This window comes from Bombina bombina, chromosome 8 (assembly GCF_027579735.1).
Source record: "Bombina bombina isolate aBomBom1 chromosome 8, aBomBom1.pri, whole genome shotgun sequence".
Classification (NCBI taxonomy): domain Eukaryota; kingdom Metazoa; phylum Chordata; class Amphibia; order Anura; family Bombinatoridae; genus Bombina; species Bombina bombina.
In genome coordinates this window covers 19,465,310-19,492,694 of record NC_069506.1, presented here as the reverse complement: position 1 = coordinate 19,492,694, position 27,385 = coordinate 19,465,310, and the positions used below count along the sequence as shown (strand labels likewise).

At 42.5% G+C, this 27,385-nt stretch overlaps 1 protein-coding gene across 2 annotated transcripts in view; it reads left to right on the top strand.

Annotated features, from left to right (window-relative positions):
* The window catches only part of KMT2B (lysine methyltransferase 2B), a 559,096-nt gene that overhangs the window by 333,399 nt on the left and 198,312 nt on the right, over window positions 1-27,385 (top strand). For both annotated transcript variants that reach the window (XM_053690169.1, XM_053690168.1), the window contains exons 23-26: window positions 7,255-7,413; window positions 9,162-9,279; window positions 9,403-9,481; window positions 15,844-16,004. In XM_053690169.1, the coding sequence (XP_053546144.1) occupies window positions 7,255-7,413; window positions 9,162-9,279; window positions 9,403-9,481; window positions 15,844-16,004 (517 nt within the window). The remainder of the gene's footprint in view (window positions 1-7,254; window positions 7,414-9,161; window positions 9,280-9,402; window positions 9,482-15,843; window positions 16,005-27,385) is intronic.

Below are 27,385 nucleotides of genomic sequence, written 5' to 3'. Positions count from 1 at the left end.
GTGGACAGATCACCATCGTTTAATTCAGGGGACTTCTTTTGTGCTTCCGACCTGGACTGTAATTTCAACAGATGCAAGTCTCACAGGTTGGGGAGCTGTGTGGGGATCTCTGACGGCACAAGGAGTTTGGGAATCTCAGGAGGTGAGATTACCGATCAATATTTTGGAACTCCGTGCAATTTTCAGAGCTCTTCAGTTTTGGCCTCTTCTGAAGAGAGAATCGTTCATTTGTTTTCAGACAGACAATGTCACAACTGTGGCATACATCAATCATCAAGGAGGGACTCACAGTCCTCTGGCTATGAAAGAAGTATCTCGAATTTTGGTTTGGGCGGAATCCAGCTCCTGTCTAATCTCTGCGGTTCATATCCCAGGTATAGACAATTGGGAAGCGGATTATCTCAGTCGCCAAACGTTGCATCCGGGCGAATGGTCTCTTCACCCAGAGGTATTTCTTCAGATTGTTCAAATGTGGGAACTTCCAGAAATAGATCTGATGGCGTCTCATCTAAACAAGAAACTTCCCAGGTATCTGTCCAGATCCCGGGATCCTCAGGCGGAGGCAGTGGATGCATTATCACTTCCTTGGAAGTATCATCCTGCTTATATCTTTCCGCCTCTAGTTCTTCTTCCAAGAGTAATCTCCAAGATTCTGAAGGAATGCTCGTTTGTTCTGCTGATAGCTCCGGCATGGCCTCACAGGTTTTGGTATGCGGATCTTGTCCGGATGGCCACTTGCCAACCGTGGACTCTTCCGTTAAGACCAGACCTTCTGTCACAAGGTCCTTTTTTCCATCAGGATCTGAAATCCTTAAATTTAAAGGTATGGAGATTGAACGCTTGATTCTTGGTCAAAGAGGTTTCTCTGACTCTGTGATTAATACTATGTTACAGGCTCGTAAATCTGTATCTAGAGAGATATATTATAGAGTCTGGAAGACTTATATTTCTTGGTGTCTTTCTCATCATTTTTCTTGGCATTCTTTTAGAATACCGAGAATTTTACAGTTTCTTCAGGATGGTTTAGATAAGGGTTTGTCTGCAAGTTCCTTGAAGGGACAAATCTCTGCTCTTTCTGTTCTTTTTCACAGAAAGATTGCTATTCTTCCTGATATTCATTGTTTTGTACAAGCTTTGGTTCGTATAAAACCTGTCATTAAGTCAATTTCTCCTCCTTGGAGTTTGAATTTGGTTCTGGGAGCTCTTCAAGCTCCTCCCTTTGAACCTATGCATTCATTGGACATTAAATTACTTTCTTGGAAAGTTTTGTTCCTTTTGGCCATCTCTTCTGCCAGAAGAGTTTCTGAATTATCTGCTCTTTCTTGTGAGTCTCCTTTTCTGATTTTTCATCAGGATAAGGCGGTGTTTCGAACTTCTTTTGAATTTTTACCTAAAGTTGTGAATTCCAACAACATTAGTAGAGAAATTGTGGTTCCTTCATTATGTCCTAATCCTAAGAATTCTAAGGAGAAATTATTGCATTCTTTGGATGTTGTTAGAGCTTTGAAATATTATGTTGAAGCTACTAAGTCTTTCCGAAAGACTTCTAGTCTATTTGTTATCTTTTCCGGTTCTAGAAAAGGCCAGAAAGCTTCTGCCATTTCTTTGGCATCTTGGTTGAAATCTTTAATTCATCTTGCCTATGTTGAGTCGGGTAAAACTCCGCCTCAGAGGATTACAGCTCATTCTACCAGGTCAGTTTCTACTTCCTGGGCGTTTAGGAATGAAGCTTCGGTTGATCAGATTTGCAAAGCAGCAACTTGGTCCTCTTTGCATACTTTTACTAAATTCTACCATTTTGATGTATTTTCTTCTTCTGAAGCAGTTTTTGGTAGAAAAGTACTTCAGGCAGCGGTTTCAGTTTGAATCTTCTGCTTATGTTTTTCTTTAAACTTTATTTTGGGTGTGGATTATTTTCAGCAGGAATTGGCTGTCTTTATTTTATCCCTCCCTCTTTAGTGACTCTTGTGTGGAAGATCCACATCTTGGGTAATCATTATCCCATACGTCACTAGCTCATGGACTCTTGCTAATTACATGAAAGAAAACATAATTTATGTAAGAACTTACCTGATAAATTCATTTCTTTCATATTAGCAAGAGTCCATGAGGCCCGCCCTTTTTTTGTGGTGGTTATGATTTTGTATAAAGCACAATTATTCCAATTCCTTATTTTATATGCTTTCGCACTTTTTTCTTATCACCCCACTTCTTGGCTATTCGTTAAACTGAATTGTGGGTGTGGTGAGGGGTGTATTTATAGGCATTTTGAGGTTTGGGAAACTTTGCCCCTCCTGGTAGGAATGTATATCCCATACGTCACTAGCTCATGGACTCTTGCTAATATGAAAGAAATGAATTTATCAGGTAAGTTCTTACATAAATTATGTTTTTATCCAAAATGCCTACTTATCAGAGAAAGCGCGATTGCTCTGTTTTAAACACTGAAGAGCAAGAGGATGCTGATGATAACTGTTCTGACATACCCTCACACCAATCTGAAGGGGCCATGAGGGAGGTTTTGTCTGAGGGAGAAATTTCAGATTCAGGAAAAATTTCTCAACAAGCTGAACCTGATGTTGTGACATTTAAATTTAAATTAGAACATCTCCGCGCACTGCTTAAGGAGGTATTATCTACTCTGGATGATTGTGACAATTTGGTCATTCCAGAGAAATTATGTAAGATGGACAAGTTCCTAGAGGTTCCGGTGCCCCCCGACGCTTTTCCTATACCCAAGCGGGTGGCGGACATAGTAAATAAGGAGTGGGAAAGGCCCGGCATACCTTTTGTCCCCCCCCCCCCCCCTATATTTAAGAAATTATTTCCTATAGTCGACCCCAGAAAGGACTTATGGCAGACAGTCCCCAAGGTCGAGGGGGTGGTTTCTACTCTAAACAAACGCACTACTATTCCTATCGAAGATAGTTGTGCTTTCAAAGATCCTATGGATAAAAAATTAGAGGGTTTGCTTAAAAAGATTTTTGTTCAGCAGGGTTACCTTCTACAACCAATTTCATGCATTGTTCCTGTCACTACGGCAGCGTGTTTCTGGTTCGAGGAACTAGAAAAATCGCTCAATAAAGAATCTTCGTATGAGGAGGTTATGGACAGAGTTCAAGCACTTAAATTGGCTAACTCTTTTATTTTAGATGCCGCTTTGCAATTAGCTAGATTAGCGGCGAAAAATTCAGGGTTTGCTATCGTGGCGCGCAGAGCGCTTTGGCTAAAGTCTTGGTCAGCGGATGTGTCTTCCAAGACAAAATTGCTTAACATTCCTTTCAAGGGTAAAACATTATTTGGACCTGATTTGAAGGAGATTATTTCAGACATCACTGGGGGAAAGGGCCACGCCCTCCCACAGGATAGGTCTTTTAAGGCTAAAAATAAACCTAATTTTCGTCCCTTTCGCAGAAACGGACCAGTCTCTAATTCTACATCCTCTAAGCAAGAGGGTAATACTTCACAACCCAAACCAGCCTGGAGACCAATGCAAGGCTGGAACAAGGGTAAGCAGGCCAAGAAGCCTACCACTGCTACCAAAACAGCATGAAGGGATGGCCCCCGATCCGGGACCGGATCTGGTGGGGGGCAGACTTTCTCTCTTTGCTCAGGCTTGGGCAAGAGATGTTCAGGATCCTTGGGCGCTAGAAATAGTTTCTCAAGGTTATCTCCTGGAATTCAAGGAACTACCCCCAAGGGGAAGGTTCCACAGGTCTCAATTATCTTCAAACCAAATAAAAAGACAGGCATTCTTACATTGTGTAGAAGACCTGTTAAAAATGGGAGTGATTCATCCAGTTCCAATAAGAGAACAAGGGATGGGTTTTTATTCCAACCTGTTCATAGTTCCCAAAAAAGAGGGAACATTCAGACCAATTTTGGATCTCAAGATCCTAAACAAATTTCTCAAGGTTCCATCGTTCAAAATGGAAACTATTCGAACGATCCTACCTACTATCCAGGAAAATCAATTTATGACTACCGTGGATTTAAAGGATGCGTACCTACATATTCCTATCCACAAGGAAGATCATCAGTTCCTAAGGTTCGCTTTTCTGGACAAGCATTACCAGTTTGTGGCACTTCCATTCGGATTAGCCACTGCTCCAAGGATTTTCACAAAGGTACTAGGGTCCCTTCTAGCGGTTCTAAGACCAAGGGGCATTGCAGTAGTACCTTACTTGGACGACATCCTGATTCAAGCGTCGTCTCTGTCAAAAGCAAAGGCTCATACGGACATCGTCCTAGCCTTTCTCAGATCTCACGGATGGAAGGTGAACAAAGAAAAAAGTTCTCTGTCCCCGTCAACAAGAGTTCCCTTCTTGGGAGCGATAATAGATTCCTTAGAAATGAGGATTTTTCTGACAGAGGTCAGAAAATCAAAAATTCTAAGCTCTTGTCAAGTACTTCATTCTGATCTTCGTCCTTCCATAGCGCAGTGCATGGAAGTAATAGGATTGATGGTTGCAGCAATGGACATAGTTCCTTTTGCACAAATTCATCTAAGACCATTACAACTGTGCATGCTCAGACAGTGGAATGGGGATTATACAGACTTGTCTCCGACGATTCAAGTAGATCAAAAGACCAGAGATTCACTCGGTTGGTGGCTGACCCTGGACAATCTGTCACAGGGAATGAGCTTCCGCAGACCAGAGTGGGTCATTGTCACGACCGACGCCAGTCTGGTGGGCTGGGGCGCGGTCTGGGAACCCCTGAAAGCTCAGGGTCTATGGTCTCGGGAAGAATCTCTTCTCCCGATAAACATTCTGGAACTGAGAGCGATATTCAATGCTCTCAAAGCTTGGCCTCAACTAGCAAAGGCCAAATTCATAAGGTTTCAATCAGACAACATGACTGTTGCATATATCAATCATCAGGGGGGAACAAGGAGTTCCCTAGCGATGGAAGAAGTGACCAAAATAATCCAATGGGCGGAGGATCACTCCTGCCACTTGTCTGCAATCCACATCCCAGGAGTGGAAAATTGGGAAGCGGATTTTCTGAGTCGTCAGACATTCCATCCGGGGGAGTGGGAACTCCATCCGGAAATCTTTGCCCAAATAATTCAATTATGGGGCATTCCAGACATGGATCTGATGGCGTCCCGTCAGAACTTCAAGGTTCCTTGCTACGGGTCCAGATCCAGGGATCCAAGGGCGACTCTAGTAGATGCACTAGTAGCACCTTGGACCTTCAACCTAGCTTATGTATTCCCACCGTTTCCTCTCATTCCCAGGCTGGTAGCCAGGATCAATCAAGAGAGGGCCTCGGTGATCTTGATAGCTCCTGCGTGGCCACGCAGGACTTGGTATGCAGACCTGGTGAATATGTCATCGGCTCCACCATGGAAGCTACCTTTGAGACAGGACCTTCTTGTTCAGGGTCCATTAGAACATCCGAATCTGGTTTCACTGCAACTGACGGCTTGGAGATTGAACGCTTGATTTTATCAAAGCGTGGGTTTTCAGATTCTGTAATAGATACTCTGATTCAGGCTAGAAAGCCTGTAACTAGAAAAATTTACCATAAAATATGGAAGAAATATATCTGTTGGTGTGAATCTAAAGGATTCCCATGGAACAAGATAAAAATTCCTAAGATTCTATCCTTTCTACAAGAAGATTTGGAGAAAGGATTATCTGCAAGTTCTCTGAAGGGACAGATCTCTGCTTTATCTGTTTTACTTCACAAAAGACTGGCAGCTGTGCCAGATGTTCAAGCATTTGTTCAGGCTCTGGTTAGAATCAAGCCTGTTTACAGACCTTTGACTCCTCCCTGGAGTCTAAATCTAGTTCTTTCAGTTCTTCAAGGGGTTCCGTTTGAACCCTTACATTCCGTAGATATTAAGTTATTATCTTGGAAAGTTTTATTTTTGGTTGCAATTTCTTCTGCTAGAAGAGTTTCAGAGTTATCTGCTCTGCAGTGTTCTCCACCCTATCTGGTGTTCCATGCAGATAAGGTGGTTTTGCGTACTAAGCCTGGTTTTCTTCCGAAAGTTGTTTCCAACAAAAATATTAACCAGGAGATAGTTGTACCTTCTTTGTGTCCGAATCCAGTTTCAAAGAAGGAACGTTTGTTACACAATTTGGACGTAGTCCGTGCTCTAAAATTCTATTTAGAGGCTACTAAAGATTTCAGACAAACATCTTCCTTGTTTGTTGTTTATTCTGGTAAAAGGAGAGGTCAAAAAGCGACTTCTACCTCTCTTTCCTTTTGGCTTAAAAGCATTATCCGATTGGCTTATGAGACTGCCGGACGGCAGCCTCCTGAAAGAATCACAGCTCACTCCACTAGGGCTGTGGCTTCCACATGGGCCTTCAAGAACGAGGCTTCTGTTGACCAGATATGTAAGGCAGCGACTTGGTCTTCACTGCACACTTTTGCCAAATTTTACAAATTTGATACTTTTGCTTCTTCGGAGGCTATTTTTGGGAGAAAGGTTTTGCAAGCCGTGGTGCCTTCCATTTAGGTGACCTGATTTGCTCCCTCCCTTCATCCGTGTCCTAAAGCTTTGGTATTGGTTCCCACAAGTAAGGATGACACCGTGGACCGGACACACCTATGTTGGAGAAAACAGAATTTATGCTTACCTGATAAATTACTTTCTCCAACGGTGTGTCCGGTCCACGGCCCGCCCTGGTTTTTTAATCAGGTCTGATGAATTATTTTCTCTAACTACAGTCACCACGGTATCATATGGTTTCTCCTATATATATTTCCTCCTGTGCGTCGGTCGAATGACTGGGGTGGGCGTAGCCTAGGAGGGATCATGTGACCAGCTTTGCTGGGACTCTTTGCCATTTCCTGTTGGGGAAGAGAATATCCCACAAGTAAGGATGACACCGTGGACCGGACACACCGTTGGAGAAAGTAATTTATCAGGTAAGCATAAATTCTGTTTTTTTGGCAGTGTTATATGTAGAAACAAACATTTCTGCTAATGATGCATGCACGTTCCTGAGCTTCTATCAACCTTCCTAGCTTTGCTCTTTAACAAGGGATATCAAGAGAACAAAACCAATTTGATACTAAAAGCAAGTTGGAAAGTTGTTTGAAATCGCATTCACTCTGAATCATGTGCGTTTCATTTTGACTTTACCGTACCAATAATAATAATATTATTATTACTACTACATCTACAAGACATGAGAGATTACGTTTACACTTATGAAATGGCCAATTTACCATGCAGCGTGGTGTAACAGGCCTTTCACTGTTTTTACAATTGACTTCTCTTTTTTCTTACAGCGCTGCGAGTATTGTTCAAAGACAGGAGCCACAGTTGGCTGCTGCTTATCCACCTGCCTCAGTAACTTCCACTTCATGTGCGCTCGTGCAAGCTGCTGCAGCTTTCAAGACGACAAGAAGATGTTTTGCCAAAAACATACAAAACTACTGGACGGCACGGTGAGAACACGGCACCTTCTTGTCTCCTCATATCACTAAATATTGTGTTCTCTTGCAGATAGGTGGGAAACATGGATACACTTCACAGATTGATCTTTTACAAACCATTTTTTTTCTATTAATAGTATATTTGTGAGTGATGGCTTTATGTGCTTTACTCTGGCGTTTCATCCTATTCCCCCTTTAAGTACCCCTTCACTTCTGACCAAGGCTTTTTATTTATTTTCATATCCCCATCCTTAAGTATAATTTCATGTTCCTTAGAATTGTCAGGGAATGTCCTCTAACCCCTGTAGCTTTACTTTTCCCAAAGTCATGGAAGCGTCTGTTTTATACTAGGAACAAAAAGAAAATCAAACTGGCACTACACTGTAATAATAGATGAGATAGGAATTATAGAATTCCGGTGCTACCCCTCAAAAATATAATTGGAACAATGGGACAGGAAAGTAAGGGGTTACTGTAGCACTCACTCTCACTCTATATAGAGATATAAAATCATTCATACTTTATTCATTATAAGTTAAAACCAGGATAAACATCCCTAGTGGATAAATTATGCTACCCAAAACCACCTATTTAGTAAAGATAAAAGCAAAGTGGGCCCTCCTAACACTCCTCTGTTTCCTGGCCGATAACTGGAAGCGTCGGCATCAGGTGACTGGAGTGATAGGATGAGCCGGTAGAGAACGTATAGCACGTTCTCTACCGGCTCATCCTATCACTCCAGTCACCTGATGCCGACGCTTCCAGTTATCGGCCAGGAAACAGAGGAGTGTTAGGAGGGCCCACTTTGCTTTTATCTTTACTAAATAGGTGGTTTTGGGTAGCATAATTTATCCACTAGGGATGTTTATCCTGGTTTTAACTTATAATGAATAAAGTATGAATGATTTTATATCTCTATATAGAGTGAGAGTGAGTGCTACAGTAACCCCTTACTTTCCTGTCCCATTGTTCCAAGCGTCTGTTTTATGTCAGGACAAAATACATTTATATACTGTGATAATTTTAATGCTTAAAGGGACAGTAAACATACAAAATAATGTTATATAATTCTGCACATAGTCTAGTCACATTGCGCCATTGAAGTGAATGTAGCTCGCTCCCACGCTTTTAGTATTTACAGGCTTCAAATTGGCCAGTAAATACTACATATGGCTCCTACTCCTCCCAGTTTAGATGCTATAACAGCAGGAGGTGAATTAAGAAGAAATCACATTATTTCTTCTTACATCACCTCCGGACAGATAGCTCAGCATGCTAAGGCACTGTGGCTGAGCTCTGTAGCAACCCAAGGGTTGCAGGTTCGATCCCCGGCGAGGTCCACTCAGCCTTTCATCCTTCCGAGGTCGATAAAATGAGCAGCGCCTTGAGACCCTAACGGGTGATTAGCTGCACTTTACAAGTACCCAATACATACTCCCTCCAGTTTAGATGCTTTAACAGCAGGAGGTGATGTAAGAAGAAATCGCATGAATGTAGGTTGTGCTTTGGGTCTGCATGTGCTAATTGGACAGTTTGTGGTCATACTGTATTAGGGCTTCCCTTCCTCCTGTTTACCGATTGCTGCACATTTTAGTGACACGTACCAGGATGTGATGTCTTTTAAAATCATCGGAACATAAATACTCAGCGTAAACTGTCATGTGCTGCTGCATAGTGGGAAGAAAACAGAGTGAATTATAGTTAGGAATGTTTTAGCCATAGTAATACTAGTCTGTTTATTCTAAACCTCTTGTTTTCAGACTGTTTCTCCCAATGATTTTGACGTGCTACGTAGGGTTTATGTTGACTTTGAAGGGATCAGCTTCAAAAGGAAGTTTCTGCAGGGTCTGGAGCCAGAAAGCATTCACATGATGATAGGTGAGACTAACGTTAATTTAATGGGAATTTTATGGGGTTTGGGTAATTTAGATAACTCTGATTTGTATTCTCTGCTCTTTTTGTACAAGCTAAAGTTTTTCACCAATTTTCCTTTTTGCACAGGTTCTATGAAGGTAGACAGTTTGGGAATGCTCTCTGATCTTTCAGTCTGTGAAGGAAACATTTTCCCAGTTGGATACCAGTGAGTGCTTTCACAAACCCATAATTATACAGTGTGTAAGCTGCGTGCATGAGTAATGATCGATTTGGCATCTGTATTTTACATAAGAATGACTCTACTATAAGAGTGTGTTAAGGTTCTCATGTAGTTCAGTGTTTTTCAACTCCAGTCCTCAATTACTCCTGACCGTCAGATTTCTTCTACAAGATACGACGAGTCCACGGATTTCATCCTTACTTTCAGACCCAGGAAATATGTTATCTCAGACAGATTCAGACGTTATGTCCTTTTTAAATTTAAGCTTGAACACCTCTGCCTGTTACTTAGGGGAGGTTTTAGCGACTCTGGATGATTGTGACCCTATTGTGATACCAACAGAGAAGTTGTGTAAGATGAACAAATATCTAGAGGTACCTACTTACACTGATGTTTTTCCGGTTCCTAAAAGAATTTCAGAAATTATAAAAAAAGGAGTGGGATAGACCAGGAATACCGTTCTCTCCTTCTCCTAATCTTAAGAAAATGTTTCCCATATCAGGCACTATTCGGGACTCTTGGCAGACAGTCCCTAAGGTGGAGGAAGCTATATCTACCCTGGCTAAGCGTACAACTATACCGATCGAGGACAGTTGTGCTTTCAAAGACCCTATGAATAAGAAGTTAGAGGGTCTTCTAAAGAAATTATTTATTCATCAGGGTTTTCTTTTACAACCTACAGCTTGCATTGTTCCAGTAATTACTGCAGCAGCTTTTTGGTTTGATGCTCTAGAGGAGTCTCTGAAGGTTGAGACTCCATTAGAGGACATTTTGGATAGAATTAAGGCTCTCAAGCTAGCTAATTCTTTTATTACCGATGCCGCTTTTCAAATTGCTAAATTAGCGGCGAAAAATGCAGGATTTGCCATTTTAGAGCGTTATGGCTCAAATCATGGTCTGCTGATGTGTCATCAAAATCTAAGCTTTTAGCTATTACTTTCAAGGGTAAGACCCTATTCGGGTCTGAATTGAAGGAAATAATTTCTGACATTACTGGAGGTAAAGGTCACGTCCTACCTCAGGATAAGTCTGTTAAGATGAGGGGTAAACAAAATAATTTTCGTTCCTTTCAAAATTTTAAAGGTATACCCTCTGTTTCCTCTTCCTCAACAAAGCAGGAAGGGAATTTTGGTCAATCCAAGTCCGTCTGGAGACCCAACCAGGCTTGGAATAAAGGTAAACAATCCAAAAAGCCTGCTTCTGCTACCAAGACAGCAGGAAGGGGCGACCCCCGATCCGGGACTGGATCTAGTAGGGGGCAGACTTCCTTTATTTGCCCAGGCTTGGGCAAGAGATGTTCAGGACCCCTGGGCACTGGAAATCGTGACCCACGGGATTCAACTGGAATTCAAGGATTTTCTCCCAAGAGGGAGATTTCATCTTTCACGACTGTCTGTAGACCAGATAAAGAGAGAGGCGTTCTTACGCTGTGTAAAAGACCTCTCTACCATGGGAGTAATTTGTCCCGTTTCAAAACTGTAACAGGGACAGGGGTTTTACTCAAATCTTTTCCTGGTTCCCAAAAAAGAGGGAGCTTTCAGACCCATTTTAGATCTCAAGTGTTTAAACAAGTTTCTCAGAGTCCCATCGTTCAAGATGGAGACTAATCAAACAATCTTACCAATGATCCAGGAGGGTCAATATATGACTACCCTGGACTTGAAGGATGCATACCTTCGTATTCCTATTCACAAGGATCATCATCAGTTACTAAGGTTTACCTTTCTGGACAAACATTATCAGTTTGTGGCTCTTCCCTTTGGGTTGGCCACAGCACCCAGAATCTTCACAAAGGTTCTAGGGTCCCTTCTGGCGGTTCTCAGACCGCAGGGCATAGCAGTGGCGCCTTATCTAGACTATATTTTGATTCAGGCATCAACTTATCAGACAAAATCTCACACGGACAGTGTTGTCTTTCCTGAGAACTCACGGTTGGAAGGTGAACATAGAAAAGAGTTCACTAGTTCCACGGGCACGGGTTTCTTTCTTGGGAACTCTGATAGATTCGGTAGACATGAAAATATTTCTGACGGAGGTCAGAAAATCAAAGATTCTAAATACTTGCCGAGCACTTCAGTCCATTCCTCAGCCATCAGTGGCTCAGTGTATGGAGGTAATTGGATTAATGGAAGCGGCAATGGACATCGTTCCATTTGCTCGCTTTCATCTCAGACCACTGCAGCTGTGCATGCTAGGACAGTGGAATGGGGACTATGCAAATTTATCTCCTCAGATAAATCTGGATCAAGAAACCAGAGACTCTCTTCTTTGGTGGTTGTCGCCGGATCATCTGTCCCAGGGGACATGTTTCTGCAGACCCTCGTGGGTGATAGTGATAACGGACGCCAGTCTTCTGGGCTGAGGAGTAGTCTGGAATTCCCTGAAAGCTCAGGGTGTTTGGACTCAGGTAGAGTCTCTACTTCCAATCAATATTCTGGAACAGAGCAATATTCAATGCACTTCGGCCAGATTAATCTGATTCCAGTATGACAATATAACGACTGTGGCGTATATCATTCATCAGGGGGGAACATGGAGTTCCTTAGCGATGATAGAAGTATCAAAGATAATTTGATGGGCGGAGGCCCACTCTTGCTATCTATCAGCAATCTACATCCCAGGAGTAGAGACCTGGGAAGCAGATTTTCTCGTCAGACTTTTCATCCGGGGGAGTGGGAACTCCACCCGGAGGTGTTTGCCTCATTGATTCTCCAATGGGGCAGACCGGATTTAGATCTGATGGCATCTTGTCAGAATGCCAAGCTTCCACATTACGGATCCAGATCGAGGGATCCTCAGGCCGAACTGATAGATGCCTTGGCAGTACCTTGGTCGTTCAGCCTAGCTTATGTGTTTCCACCGTTCCCTCTCCTTCCACGCGTGATTGCTCGGATCAAACAGGAGAGCTTCATTAATCCTGGTAGCGCCTGCGTGGCCACGGAAGGACTTGGTATGCGGATCTAGTGGACATGTCCTCTCTGCCACCGTGTAAACTTCCTTTGAGACAGGACCTTCTCATTCAAGGTCTTTTCCAACATCCAAATCTAAATTCTCTGCAGTTGACCGCTTGATTTTATCTAAGCGGGGATTCTCCGATTCGGTCATCAATACTTTGATACAGGCTCGTAAGCCTGTCACTAGAAAGATCTATCATAAAATATGGCATAAATATCTTTATTGGTGTGAATCCAAGGGTTACTCATGGAGTAAAGTTAGGATTCCCAGGATTCTGTCTTTTCTCCAAGAAGTATTGGAGAAAGGGTTATCAGCAAGTTCCTTAAAGGGACATATTTCTGCTTTGTCTATTTTGCTTCACAAGCGTTTGGCAATGTGCCAGATGTTCAGTATTTTTCCAGAATTAAGCCTGTATTTAGACCTATTACTCCTTCCTGGAGTTTGAATTTAGTTCTTAGAGTTCTTCAAGGGGTTCCGTTTGTACCCATGCATTCCATAGATATTAAATTGTTATCTTGGAAAGTTTTGTTTTTGGTTGCTATTTCTTCTTCTCGAAGAATTTCTGAGCTTTCATCGTTACAATGTGATTCGCCTTATCTTATATTTCATTATGATAAGATGGTTTTGCGTTCCAAACCTGGATTTCTTCCGAAGGTTGTTTCAAATAAGAATATTAATCAGGAAATTGTTGTTCCTTCCTTGTGTCCTAATCCTCCTAAGAAGGAGAGTCTGTTACATAACTTGTACGTGGTCCGTGCCTTGAAGTTTTACTTACAGGCAACCAAGGATTTCCGTCAATCATCTTCATTGTTCATTGTTTATTCTGGAAAGCGTAGGGGTCAGAAAGCTACGGCTACCTCTTTTTGGCTGAGGAGTATCATCCGCCTGGCATATGAGACTGCTGGACAGCAGCCTCCTGAAAGAATTGCGGCTCATTCTACTAGGGCTGTGGCTTCCACATGGGCCTTTAAAAAACGATGCTTCTGTTGAACAGATTTGGAAGGCTGCGACTTGGTCGTCCCTTCATACTTTTTCCAAATTTTCCAAATTTGATACTTTTGCTTCTTCTGAGGCTGTTTTTGGGAGAAAGGTTCTTCAAGCAGTGGTGCCTTCTGTTTAGGTCTCTGTCTTGTCCCTCCCGTTTCATCCATGTCCTGTAGCTTTGGTATTGTATCCCACAAGTAAGGATGAAATCCGTGAACTCCTCGTATCTTGTAGAAGAAAATGAAATTTATGCTTACCTGATAAATTGATTTCTTCTACGATACGACGAGTCCACGGCCCTCCCTTTAATTTTAAGACAGATTATATTTTATTTTTACAACTTCAGTCACCTCTGCACCTTTAGCTTTTCCTTTCTCTTCCTAAACCTTCGGTCGAATGACTGGGGGTGGAGGGAAGGTAGGAGCTATATATACAGCTCTGCTGTCGTGCTCTTTGCCACTTCCTGTTAGCAGGAGGATAATATCTCACAAGTAAGGATGAAATCCGTGGACTCGTCGTATCGTAGAAGAAATAAATGTATCAGGTAAGCATAAATTTCATTTTTCATGATATCTGAACAAGAGCACAGGTGAAATTATCAGCTGATCAGTAACCATGGTTTCTAACCTGTTCTCATCCATCAGCTGATTATTTCACCTGTACTCTAGTTCAGATATCATGAAAATATGGCCGGTCAGGGGTAATTAAGGACTGGAGTTGAGAAGTTTAACCCGTTAACAACACAGATGTACTCTATACGTTGCGTGTCCTTAAAGGGACAGTAAACGTACAGAATGTTATATGATCCTGCACATAGTGCAGAATTATATAACATTTTCTTAGCTGTAACTTCATAAATTTAAAAGCATTTCGAGTTTTTTTTTTTTTTTTTTTAATGTACGGTTGGACTCTGCTCCAGGCTCTACTGAGCGGGTCTTGGATTTCCAAAGCGCTTTGCAGGCTTGCTGGCTAGTCACAGCACTACCAATCGCGCTATTATACTAGATATAGCTCGCTCCCGCTCTGGTCTAGTAGCGGGAGCGAGCTTCATTCAGTCCAATGGCGCGATCGGGTGTGCTGTGACTAGCCAGAAATTCAAGACCCTCTCAGTAGAGCCTGGAGCAGGGATAGGCACAGACTAAGGCTGTGGCGGACATTTTCCAAAGTACTGACCTTATAGGACACCAAGGTACATTTGAAATTAAAAACATTATTTTATAGTGCTTGGTGTTATTATGCTGATGCAGATACCACTGATCCTATAACCAGCCCTCCTCTGGCTATACCCATGTGCCAGTGTCACTACTGTGTCATTATATAGCGCTGGGTGTTATTATACTGATGCAGATACCACTGATCCTATAACCAGCCCTCCTCTGGCTATACACATGTGCCAGTGTCACTACTGTGTCATTATATAGTGCTTCTTCTTATTATACTGATGCAGATACCACTGATCCTATAACCAGCCCTCCTCTGGCTATACCCATGTGCCAGTGTCACTACTGTGTCATTATATAGTGCTGGGTATTATTATACTGATGCAGATACCACTGATTCTATAACCAGCCCTCGTCTGGCTATACCCATGTGCCAGTGTCTTTGTATAGAGCTGGGTGTTATTATACAGATGCAGATACACATCCAGTATTTCACTCAGGCTTTATTTATTCCATAACTTATCATCCAATATCGCTATCAGTTTCTTGACAAGCCACTAACTTTATTCACGCTACATAATTTTTTTTTATTCCTATTATTTAGTCAGAAAGAAAAGATATACTAAGGTTGTGGCGGACACTGCATGGTCTAGTCATGGACACTAGTGTCCGTGTACGGACACCTTGCCTATCCCTGGCCTGGAGCGGAGTCCAACTTTACACAAACAAAAACTGGCAATGCTTTTAATTTATGAAGTTTCCGCTAAGATAATGTTAAATAATTCTGCACTACGTACGTTTACTGTCCCTTTAAAGGGTTTTCAGCAATTAAAAAAACGCTGGTCTCGTCTCACTGCAGGATACATTTTGGAGAGCTTGGTCTTGCCACTTTGTTTAACCCTTCAGTGAGAGTGACTGACAGCCAACGTACAGGGTACATCAGCTGTCATAAGGGGTTAACAAAAAAAATCCTTGACTCAGCAGTTTGAATGAAAATTATAGATAGTCTCGTTTAAAACAGTTTAAATGCATTAGTGTTTTCCTGGACCTAATATTTTGAACTGTTGTATCTCTACCAGTGTTCTATAATAATCTATAAATTTATTCTGGTCTTTTAATTTCTTGACTTAGAAAAATTTAAATATATTACTAATTTCAAGAAGTCAAAGTGCTAAACATCATCAGAACCTATAAACTGGTTTGATCACTACTCAGTACAACCATGACAGTTTTGCTTTCTTCATTTAGATGTTCACGTTTGTATTGGAGTACACAGGATGCAAGGCGACGTTGTTGGTACAAATGCAGGGTCCTCGAACATCGCCCTAAGATTGGAGAAACCCATCTGGAGGCAGAAGAAGACCAGGGTGAAAACAGGACAATTGTCCATAGTCCTTTTTCTCCACCAGGTATAGTATCTTTAAGCTCTATATGTTGCTATTTGAGAGAAATTCTGTAATGCGCAGGCACAAGTGTATTGTAAAGTGTGCTTTGTGTGGCACAGGCTGTTTTTGAGGATTGTAATTAGAGATGTTTCAATCATACTAAAATTTGATTCTTATAGGTGTTAATTTTCATATGGATTTTTCTATGACGTAGCAGAAAAAAAAAGTATAAATGTTCCACGTTCCAGCTAGGGTTGCAACCTCGGCCATGTTTTCCTGGACACTTATGAGTTATACATTCTGCAGGGTAAGCAGAGGGGAACATGCATTGCACCCCTGGACAGCACATGAATAGTGACCCTGGACAGCACTATTCATGTTCCTCCCTGCACACCCTGCAGCATGTGTAACTCATAAGTGTCCAGGAAAACATGGCCGAGGTGGCAACCCTAGTTCCAGCCTGTCTTACCTGTATTGTAAAATGTAGCCTTTTCACAAATGGCTATAAACTAATTCAGCAAAGCTATGTCCAGTTAAGATATTCTGTGTAGCCAACAAAATAATTCATCTTAAAATAATCTGCAATGGGATTCATATTTCTTCTGTTAAGTGTGATCAGTCCACGGGTCATCATTACTTCTGGGATATTACTCCTCCCCAACAGGAAGTGCAAGAGGATTCACCCAGCAGAGCTGCATATAGCTCCTCCCCTCTACGTCACTCCCAGTCATTCTCTTGCACCCAACGTCTAGATAGGATGTGTGAGAGGACTATGGTGATTATACTTAGTTTTATATCTTCAATCAAGAGTTTGTTATTTTAAAATAGCACCGGAGTGTGTTATTATCTCTCTGGCAGAGTTTGAAGAAGAATCTACCAGAGTTTTTGTTATGATTTTAGCCGGAGTAGTTAAGATCATATTGCTGTTTCTCGGCCATCTGAGGAGAGGTAAACTTCAGATCAGGGGACAGCGGGCAGATGAATCTGCATAGAGGTATGTAGCAGTTTTTATTTTCTGACAATGGAATTGATGAGAAAATCCTGCCATACCGATATGTCATGTATGTATACTTTACACTTCAGTATTCTGGGGAATGGTACTTCACTAGAATTACACTGTAAGAAATACATAAAGCTGTTTAATAACTAGAGATTATGTTTAACGTTTTTGCTGGAATGTAAAATCGTTTTCATTTACTGAGGTACTGAGTGAATAAATGTTTGGGCACTATTTTTCCACTTGGCAGTTGCTTAATCTGTTTTCTGACAGTTTCTGTTCTCCCTCACTGCTGTGTGTGAGGGGGAGGGGCCGTTTTTTGGCGCTTTTACTACGCATCAAATATTTCAGTCAGCAACTCATTGTATTCCCTGCATGATCCGGTTCATCTCTACAGAGCTCAGGGGTCTTCAAAACTTATTTTGAGGGAGGTAATTTCTCTCAGCAGAGCTGTGAGAATTATAGTTTGACTGAGATAAAAAACGTTTATTCTGTAATTTGTTTCCTGCTTTCAGAATTTGTTATCTTTGCTAATGGGATTAAACCTTTGCTAAAGTTGTGTTGTTTACAAGGATTGAGGCTATAACTGTTTCAATTTATTAATTTTCAACTGTCATAGATCTTCTGTGCTTCTTAAAGGCACAGTACGTTTTAATATTATTCTAATTGAATTGTATTTCCAAGTTGCAAGTTTATTTGCTAGTGTGTTAAACATGTCTGATTCAGAGGATGATACCCGTGTCATTTGTTGCAATGCCAAAGTGGAGCCCAATAGAAATTTATGTACTAACTGTATTGATGCTACTTTAAATAAAAGTCAATCTGTACAAATTGAACAAATTTCACCAAACAACGAGGGGAGAGTTATGCCGACTAACTCGCCTCACGTGTCAGTACCTACATCTCCCGCTCAGAGGGAGGTGCGTGATATTGTAGCGCCGAGTACATCTGGGCGGCCATTACAAATCACATTACAGGATATGGCTACTGTTATGACTGAGGTTTTGGCTAAATTACCAGAACTAAGAGGTAAGCGTGATCACTCTGGGGTGAGAACAGAGTGCGCTGATAATATTAGTGCCATGTCAGACACTGCGTCACAGGTGGCAGAACATGAGGACGGAGAACTTCATTCTGTGGGTGACGGTTCTGATCCAAACAGACTGGATTCAGATATTTCAAATTTTAAATTTAAACTGGAAAACCTCCGTGTATTACTAGGGGAGGTGTTAGCGGCTCTGAATGATTGTAACACAGTTGCAATACCAGAGAAAATGTGTAGGTTGGATAAATATTTTGCGGTACCGACGAGTACTGAGGTTTTTCCTATACCTAAGAGACTTACTGAAATTGTTACTAAGGAGTGGGATAGACCCGGTGTGCCGTTCTCACCCCCTCCGATATTTAGAAAAATGTTTCCAATAGACGCCACCACAAGGGACTTATGGCAAACGGTCCCTAAGGTGGAGGGAGCAGTTTCTACCTTAGCTAAGCGTACCACTATCCCGGTGGAGGATAGCTGTGCTTTTTCAGATCCAATGGATAAAAAGTTAGAGGGTTACCTTAAGAAAATGTTTGTTCAACAAGGTTTTATATTGCAACCCCTTGCATGCATTGCGCCGATCACGGCTGCAGCGGCATTCTGGATTGAGTCTCTGGAAGAGAACATTGGTTCAGCTACTCTGGACGACATTACGGACAGGCTTAGAGTCCTTAAACTAGCTAATTCATTCATTTCGGAGGCCGTAGTACATCTTACTAAACTTACGGCGAAGAATTCAGGATTCGCCATTCAGGCACGCAGGGCGCTGTGGCTAAAATCCTGGTCAGCTGATGTTACTTCTAAGTCTAAATTGCTTAATATACCTTTCAAAGGGCAGACCTTATTCGGGCCCGGGTTGAAAGAGATTATCGCTGACATTACAGGAGGTAAAGGCCATGCCCTGCCTCAGGACAAAGCCAAGACTAGACAGTCTAATTTTCGTTCCTTTCGTAATTTCAAAGCTGGAGCAGCATCAACTTCCTCTGCACCAAAACAGGAAGGAGCTGTTGCTCGCTACAGACAAGGCTGGAAACCTAACCAATCCTGGAACAAGGGCAAGCAGACTAGGAAACCTGCTGCTGCCCCTAAAACAGCATGAATTGAGGGCCCCCGATCCGGGATCGGATCTAGTGGGGGGCAGACTTTCTCTCTTCGCCCAGGCTTGGGCAAGAGATGTTCAGGATCCCTGGGCGCTAGAGATAATATCTCAGGGATACCTTCTGGACTTCAAATACTCTCCTCCAAGAGAGAGATTTCATCTGTCAAGATTGTCAACAATCCAGACAAAGAAAGAGGCGTTTCTACGCTGCGTACAAGAGCTCTTGTTAATGGGAGTAATCCATCCAGTTCCACGATCGGAACAGGGACAGGGGTTTTACTCAAATCTGTTTGTGGTTCCCAAAAAAGAGGGAACTTTCAGACCAATCCTGGACTTAAAGATCCTAAACAAATTCCTAAGAGTTCCATCGTTCAAGATGGAGACTATTCGGACAATTTTACCTATGATCCAAGAGGGTCAGTACATGACCACTGTAGATTTAAAAGATGCTTACCTTCACATACCGATTCACAAAGATCATTATCGGTACCTAAGGTTTGCCTTCCTAGACAGGCATTACCAGTTTGTGGCTCTTCCATTCGGATTGGCTACAGCTCCAAGAATCTTCACAAAGGTTCTGGGTGCTCTTCTGGCGGTACTAAGACCGCGGGGAATCTCGGTAGCTCCATACCTAGACGACATTCTGATACAAGCTTCAAGCTTTCAAACTGCCAAGTCTCATACAGAGTTAGTGCTGGCATTTCTAAGGTCACATGGATGGAAGGTGAACGAAAAGAAAAGTTCACTCGTTCCACTCACAAGAGTTCCCTTCCTGGGGACTCTTATAGATTCTGTAGAAATGAAGATTTACCTGACAGAGGACAGGCTAACAAGACTTCAAAGTGCTTGCCGCACCCTTCATTCCATTCAACACCCGTCAGTGGCTCAATGCATGGAGGTAATCGGCTTAATGGTAGCGGCAATGGACATAGTACCCTTTGCACGCTTACACCTCAGACCACTGCAACTGTGCATGCTAAGTCAGTGGAATGGGGATTACTCAGACTTATCCCCTTCTCTGAATCTGGATCAAGAGACCAGAAATTCTCTTCTATGGTGGCTTTCTCGGCCACATCTGTCCAGGGGGATGCCATTCAGCAGACCAGACTGGACAATTGTAACAACAGACGCCAGCCTTCTAGGTTGGGGTGCCGTCTGGAATTCTCTGAAGGCTCAGGGACAATGGAGTCAGGAGGAGAGTCTCCTGCCAATAAACATTCTGGAATTGAGAGCAGTTCTCAATGCCCTCCTGGCTTGGCCCCAGTTGACAACTCGGGGGTTCATCAGGTTTCAGTCGGACAACATCACGACTGTAGCTTACATCAACCATCAGGGAGGGACAAGAAGCTCCCTAGCTATGATGGAAGTATCAAAGATAATTCTCTGGGCAGAGTCTCACTCTTGCCACCTGTCAGCAATCCACATCCGGGACTGGGAGGCGGATTTCTTAAGTCGTCAGACTTTTCATCCGGGGGAGTGGGAACTTCATCCGGAGGTCTTTGCCCAAATACTGCGACGTTGGGGCAAACCAGAGATAGATCTCATGGCGTCTCGACAGAACGCCAAGCTTCCTCGTTACGGGTCCAGATCCAGGGATCCAGGAGCAGTCCTGATAGATGCTCTGACAGCACCTTGGGACTTCAGGATGGCTTACGTGTTTCCACCCTTCCCGTTGCTTCCTCGATTGATTGCCAGAATCAAACAAGAGAGAGCATCAGTGATTCTAATAGCACCTGCGTGGCCACGCAGGACTTGGTATGCAGACCTGGTGGACATGTCATCCTGTCCACCTTGGTCTCTACCTCTGAAACAGGACCTTCTGATACAGGGTCCCTTCAAACATCAAAATCTAACTTCTCTGAAGCTGACTGCTTGGAAATTGAACGCTTGATTTTATCAAGACGTGGGTTTTCTGAGTCAGTTATTGATACCTTAATACAGGCTAGGAAACCTGTTACCAGAAAGATTTACCATAAGATATGGCGTAAATACCTATATTGGTGTGAATCCAAAGGTTACTCTTGGAGTAAGGTTAGGATTCCTAGGATATTGTCTTTTCTACAAGAAGGTTTAGAAAAGGGTTTATCTGCTAGTTCATTAAAGGGACAGATCTCAGCTCTGTCCATTCTGTTACACAAACGGCTGTCAGAAGTTCCTGACGTCCAGGCTTTTTGTCAGGCTTTGGCCAGAATTAAGCCTGTGTTTAAAACTGTTGCTCCACCATGGAGTTTAAACCTTGTTCTTAATGTTTTACAGGGCGTTCCGTTTGAACCCCTTCATTCCATTGATATAAAGTTGTTATCTTGGAAAGTTCTATTTTTAATGGCTATTTCCTCGGCTCGAAGAGTCTCTGAATTATCAGCCTTACATTGTGATTCTCCTTATTTGATTTTTCATTCGGATAAGGTAGTCCTGCGTACTAAACCTGGGTTCTTACCTAAGGTAGTTACTAACAGGAATATCAATCAAGAGATTGTTGTTCCTTCTTTATGCCCAAATCCTTCTTCAAAGAAGGAACGTCTACTGCACAACCTGGATGTAGTCCGTGCTCTAAAATTTTACTTACAGGCAACTAAGGAATTTCGACAAACGTCTTCTCTGTTTGTCATTTACTCTGGGCAGAGGAGAGGTCAAAAAGCTTCCGCTACCTCTCTTTCTTTTTGGCTTCGTAGCATAATTCGTTTAGCTTATGAGACTGCTGGACGGCAGCCTCCTGAAAGAATTACAGCTCATTCTACTAGAGCTGTGGCTTCCACTTGGGCCTTCAAGAATGAGGCCTCTGTTGAACAGATTTGCAAGGCTGCAACTTGGTCTTCGCTTCATACTTTTTCCAAATTTTACAAATTTGACACTTTTGCTTCATCAGAGGCTATTTTTGGGAGAAAGGTTCTTCAGGCAGTGGTTCCTTCTGTATAAAGAGCCTGCCTATCCCTCCCGTCATCCGTGTACTTTTGCTTTGGTATTGGTATCCCAGAAGTAATGATGACCCGTGGACTGATCACACTTAACAGAAGAAAACATAATTTATGCTTACCTGATAAATTCCTTTCTTCTGTAGTGTGATCAGTCCACGGCCCGCCCTGTTTTTAAGGCAGGTAAATATTTTTTAATTTATACTCCAGTCACCACTTCACCCTTGGCTTTTCCTTTCTCGTTGGTCCTTGGTCGAATGACTGGGAGTGACGTAGAGGGGAGGAGCTATATGCAGCTCTGCTGGGTGAATCCTCTTGCACTTCCTGTTGGGGAGGAGTAATATCCCAGAAGTAATGATGACCCGTGGACTGATCACACTACAGAAGAAAGGAATTTATCAGGTAAGCATAAATTATGTTTTTGTTTTTAGCTTAGAAGGCTCAAGTAATATTAATGATTTCACTCTAGGGCTTTCTTCACTGGGCTATACCAAACCTTATGAGAGGGGACTTAAACTATGAAGACTGCTCTGGTTTGCATATATATATAGCCAGTGGCTAAGGCCTGAATCCTTCATATTTCTTCACACACACCCCCCCCCCCCATAATATAGTTGTACTCCAGACTAATAAGCCCTTTAAATTCAGCTAATTCTTTAAATGCTGTTTCTTTTCTTGTGTAACTTGAATTATGATTTATGGCAGATAGTCAAACGGGTGTCTATGGCCTGTAGACAATTAAGGCCCATATAGAAAGTTTACCGGACCAGACTGTAGACAGGCCTGGAGAGCACCACTCCCATTGGGCCAAATACTTGGGCTCAGGCTAAAAGACTTGCCAAGAGGTAGTGGCGAGACTGCAGCAAGATGTCTCGTGGAGTTCAGGCAAGGTTGAGCTGTGCTGGCAGATGCCGTCCTGCCGAAGAAGCTCTTCTGACCCTCGACGCCTGCAGGAAGATTTTCGTCGTCCATGATCTCGTCCAACCACGCTGCTGCAGAAGATGCAAAGAAAGTCACATCTGGTGATTTCAGAGCCGGTAAACCTCCTTTAAGTGAAATACATGTATTTTATCTTAAAGAAGATGTACATCCAGGATTACAGTGGAAACCTGTGGCAAGTTTTACTACGGTTGCAGGAGCAGCATCTTATTGGTGCAATGTCTTGTCTGATCTGATATCAGAAGAATACAATAGAGAAGATCCTCGATAGGATCAAAGTACTTAATCTGGCCGATACCTTTATATCAATGCTATCATGCAGTTAATTAGTCTGGGAGCTGAGAGGTCTTGCTTCAGTGTTCTAGCTCACAGAGCTTTGTGGTTAAAATATTGGTGGGCTGATGTTTCTTCTAAGACCAAGCTTTTGGCTTTACCTTCTAAGGGTGTGTGGGCCTCGTCTAGCAGAAATCATTTCAGTGATTTCGGGTGAAAATGGATCTTTCCTACCTCAGGACAAGAAGAATAGTCCTATGGGTCGACAGACTTCTAATTTTCTTTCCTTTCACATTTTTAAAGGACAGAAGTCTTCCTCTTCTTCTTCCAATCCAGACCAATTGAGGTCCAATTGCAAATCCAGCCAGCCTTGGAATAAGGGAAAGCAAATCAAGAAACCACCTGCTGACTCTAAATCAGCAAAAAGGGTCTGTCCCGATCCGATTTTGGATCGGGTGGGGTGCAGGCTTTCTTTTTAACGTGGCTTGTATACGCAATGTCCCAGATTCGTGGGCTGTGGACATAGTATCTCAGGGTTACAACATAGGATTCAGATCTTGCCCTCCAAGGGGCAGATTTCTCCTGTCACGACTATCCTCAAACCAAAAAGCCTCTGGTGGTGCAGGAATAGAGAAACAGGCTCGGAACCCGGAGACCCAGGTTCAAATCCGGGCAAGGCTGTGACAGAGCTGTTATATGCCCCATCATTAAGAGGAAGGCCGTCTTAAATTGCTTAGAGGACCTTTTCTCCCTGCGAGTTATTGTACCAGTCCCTCTAGAGGAACAAGGTCAAGAATTCTATTCAAATCTATTTGTGGTTCCCAAAGAGAAGGGATCTTTCCGTCCCATCCTAGACCTAAAGTAGTGTCTAATCAAATTCCTCAGGGTTCCATCCTTCAAGATGTAAACTATTTGTTCCCTTCTTCCATTGGTTCAGGATGGTCCATTTATGACAGTCATAGACCTGAAGGACGCTTACTTAAGTTCCCATTCACAGGGATCATCACCGGAGTTGGATCTCCTTTTTCTAAGGTTTGCCTTTCTGGACAAGCATTTCCAGTTTATTGCCCTTCCGTTTTGGTTTGCTTCAGCTCCCAGAATATTCACTAAAGTTCTGGGATCCCAGGGAATTATTGTGGCGCTTCATCTTTTCAGCTAGCAAAATCTGATAGAGATGTTTTCCCTAAGTTCCCACGGGTGGAAGGTGAATCTGGGGGGGGAAAAAATCTCGTTCCAACTTCAAGAGTGTTTCCTAGGGACAATCATAGATTCCCTGTCCATGAATATTTTCCTGATGGACGTCAGAAAATCCAAACTTATTGCTTCTTGTCTTTCTCTCCAGTCTGCCTTTCGTCCATCGGTGGCTCAAAGCATGGAGGTGATTGGTCTGATGGTTGCTTCCATGGACATCATTCCTTTTGCTTGGTTCCATCTGCGACCATTGCAGCTTTGCTTGCTCAGTCAATGGAACGGAGACCATTCACATTTTTCGCAGAGGATAAATCTGGACAACCTACCAAGAGACAAAATTACGTTCTGTATTGACCTACTGCAAATTTTATTTGTACGATTATATAAGAGAAGTATTCTTGTTAACGTGTACTATGTACAAAATTGGATTTCTTTTACAAGATATGACGAGTCCACGGATTTCATCCTTATGGGATATCGCCTCCTGGTCAGCAGGAGGAGGCAAAGAGCTCCACAGCAGAGCTGCATAAATAGCTCCTCCCTCTCCCCCCCCCCCCCAACCAAGTCATTCTCGTTGCCTGTGTTAGTGATAGGAAGAGGTAAAGTGAGGTGTTGGTTTAGATTCTTCAATCAAGAATTTTTTATTTCTCTTGTAAAGGTGTATCCAGTCCACGGGTTCATCCATTACTTGTGGGATATTCTCCTTCCCAACAGGAAGTTGCAAGAGGACACCCACAGCAGAGCTGTCTATATAGCTCCTCCCCTAACTGCTACCCCCACTCATTCTCTTGCAACTCTCGACAAGATAGGAAGTGTAAGAGAGATGTGGTGACTTAGTGTAGTTTTTACCGTCAATCAAGAGTTTATTTTTAAACGGTACCGGCGTTGTACTGTTTTACTCTCAGGCAGAAATTAGAAGAAGAATCTGCCTGGAGGTTGATGATCTTAGCGGTTTGTAACTAAGGTCCATTGCTGTTCTCACACATAACTGAAGATTATGGAAAGAAAACTTCAGTTGGGCGGACGGTTTGCAGATTACCTGCTTTGAGGTATGTTCAGTATATTTATTTCTAGAGAGATAAGGTCTAGAAAATGCTGACAGAGCCTTGTATATTTGAGGTAAGCCTGATGCAGTGATTTAACGACTGGGATCATGCTTACAAAAATGGGTAATATTCATTTTATACTCATATTACTTAGTGTCAAAACGTTTGCATGGTTTATAGAAAAAACGTTTTTTCTCTTGTAAGGTGTATCCAGTCCATGGATCATCCATTACTTGTGGGATATTCTCATTCCCAACAGGAAGTTGCAAGAGGGCACCCACAGCAGAGCTGTCTATATAGCTCCTCCCCTAACTGCCATACCCAGTCATTCTCTTGCAACTCTCAACAAACATGGAGGTAGTAAGAGAGAAGTGGTGAAATGTAGCTGTTATTTTGCTTCAATCAAAAGTTTATTATTTTTTTAAATGGTACCGGAGTTGTACTATTTTGTTCCAGGCAGAAAAATAGAAGAATCTGCCTGTGATTTCTATGATCTTAGCAGGTTGTAACTAAGATCCATTGCTGTTCTCACACATGACTGAAGAGTTTCAGCGGGGGAATGGCGTGCAGGTTATCCTGCTATGAGGTATGTGCAGTTAAGATTTCTCCAACATAGGTGTGTCCGGTCCACGGCGTCATCCTTACTTGTGGGATATTCTCTTCCCCAACAGGAAATGGCAAAGAGCCCAGCAAAGCTGGTCACATGATCCCTCCTAGGCTCCGCCTACCCCAGTCATTCTCTTTGCCGTTGTACAGGCAACATCTCCACGGAGATGGCTTAGAGTTTTTTAGTGTTTAACTGTAGTTTTTATTATTCAATCAAGAGTTTGTTATTTTGAAATAGTGCTGGTATGTACTATTTACTCAGAAACAGAAAAGTGATGAAGATTTCTGTTTGTATGAGGAAAATGATTTTAGCAACCGTCACTAAAATCCATGGCTGTTCCACACAGGACTGTTGAGAGCAATTAACTTCAGTTGGGGGAACAGTGAGCAGTCTCTTGCTGCTTGAGGTATGACACATTCTAACAAGACGATGTAATGCTGGAAGCTGTCATTTTCCCTATGGGATCCGGTAAGCCATGTTTATTACGATCGTAAATAAGGGCTTCACAAGGCCTTATTAAGACTGTAGACTTTTTCTGGGCTAAATCGATTCATTATTAACACATATTTAGCCTTGAGGAATCATTTTATCTGGGTATTTTGATATTATAATATCGGCAGGCACTGTTTTAGACACCTTATTCTTTAGGGGCTTTCCCAAAGCATAGGCAGAGCCTCATTTTCGCGCCGGTGTTGCGCACTTGTTTTTGAGAGGCATGGCATGCAGTTGCATGTGAGAGGAGCTCTGATACTTAGAAAAGACTTTCTGAAGGCGTCATTTGGTATCGTATTCCCCTTTGGGCTTGGTTGGGTCTCAGCAAAGCAGATACCAGGGACTGTAAAGGGGTTAAAGTTCAAAACGGCTCCGTTATTTTAAGGGTTAAAGCTTCCAAATTTGGTGTGCAATACTTTTAAGGCTTTAAGACACTGTGGTGAAAATTTGGTGAATTTTGAACAATTCCTTCATGTTTTTTCGCAATTGCAGTAATAAAGTGTGTTCAGTTTAAAATTTAAAGTGACAGTAACGGTTTTATTTTAAAACGTTTTTTGTACTTTGTTATCAAGTTTATGCCTGTTTAACATGTCTGAACTACCAGATAGACTGTGTTCTGAATGTGGGGAAGCCAGAATTCCTATTCATTTAAATAAATGTGATTTATGTGACAATGACAATGATGCCCAAGATGATTCCTCAAGTGAGGGGAGTAAGCATGGTACTGCATCATTCCCTCCTTCGTCTACACGAGTCTTGCCCACTCAGGAGGCCCCTAGTACATCTAGTGCGCCAATACTCCTTACT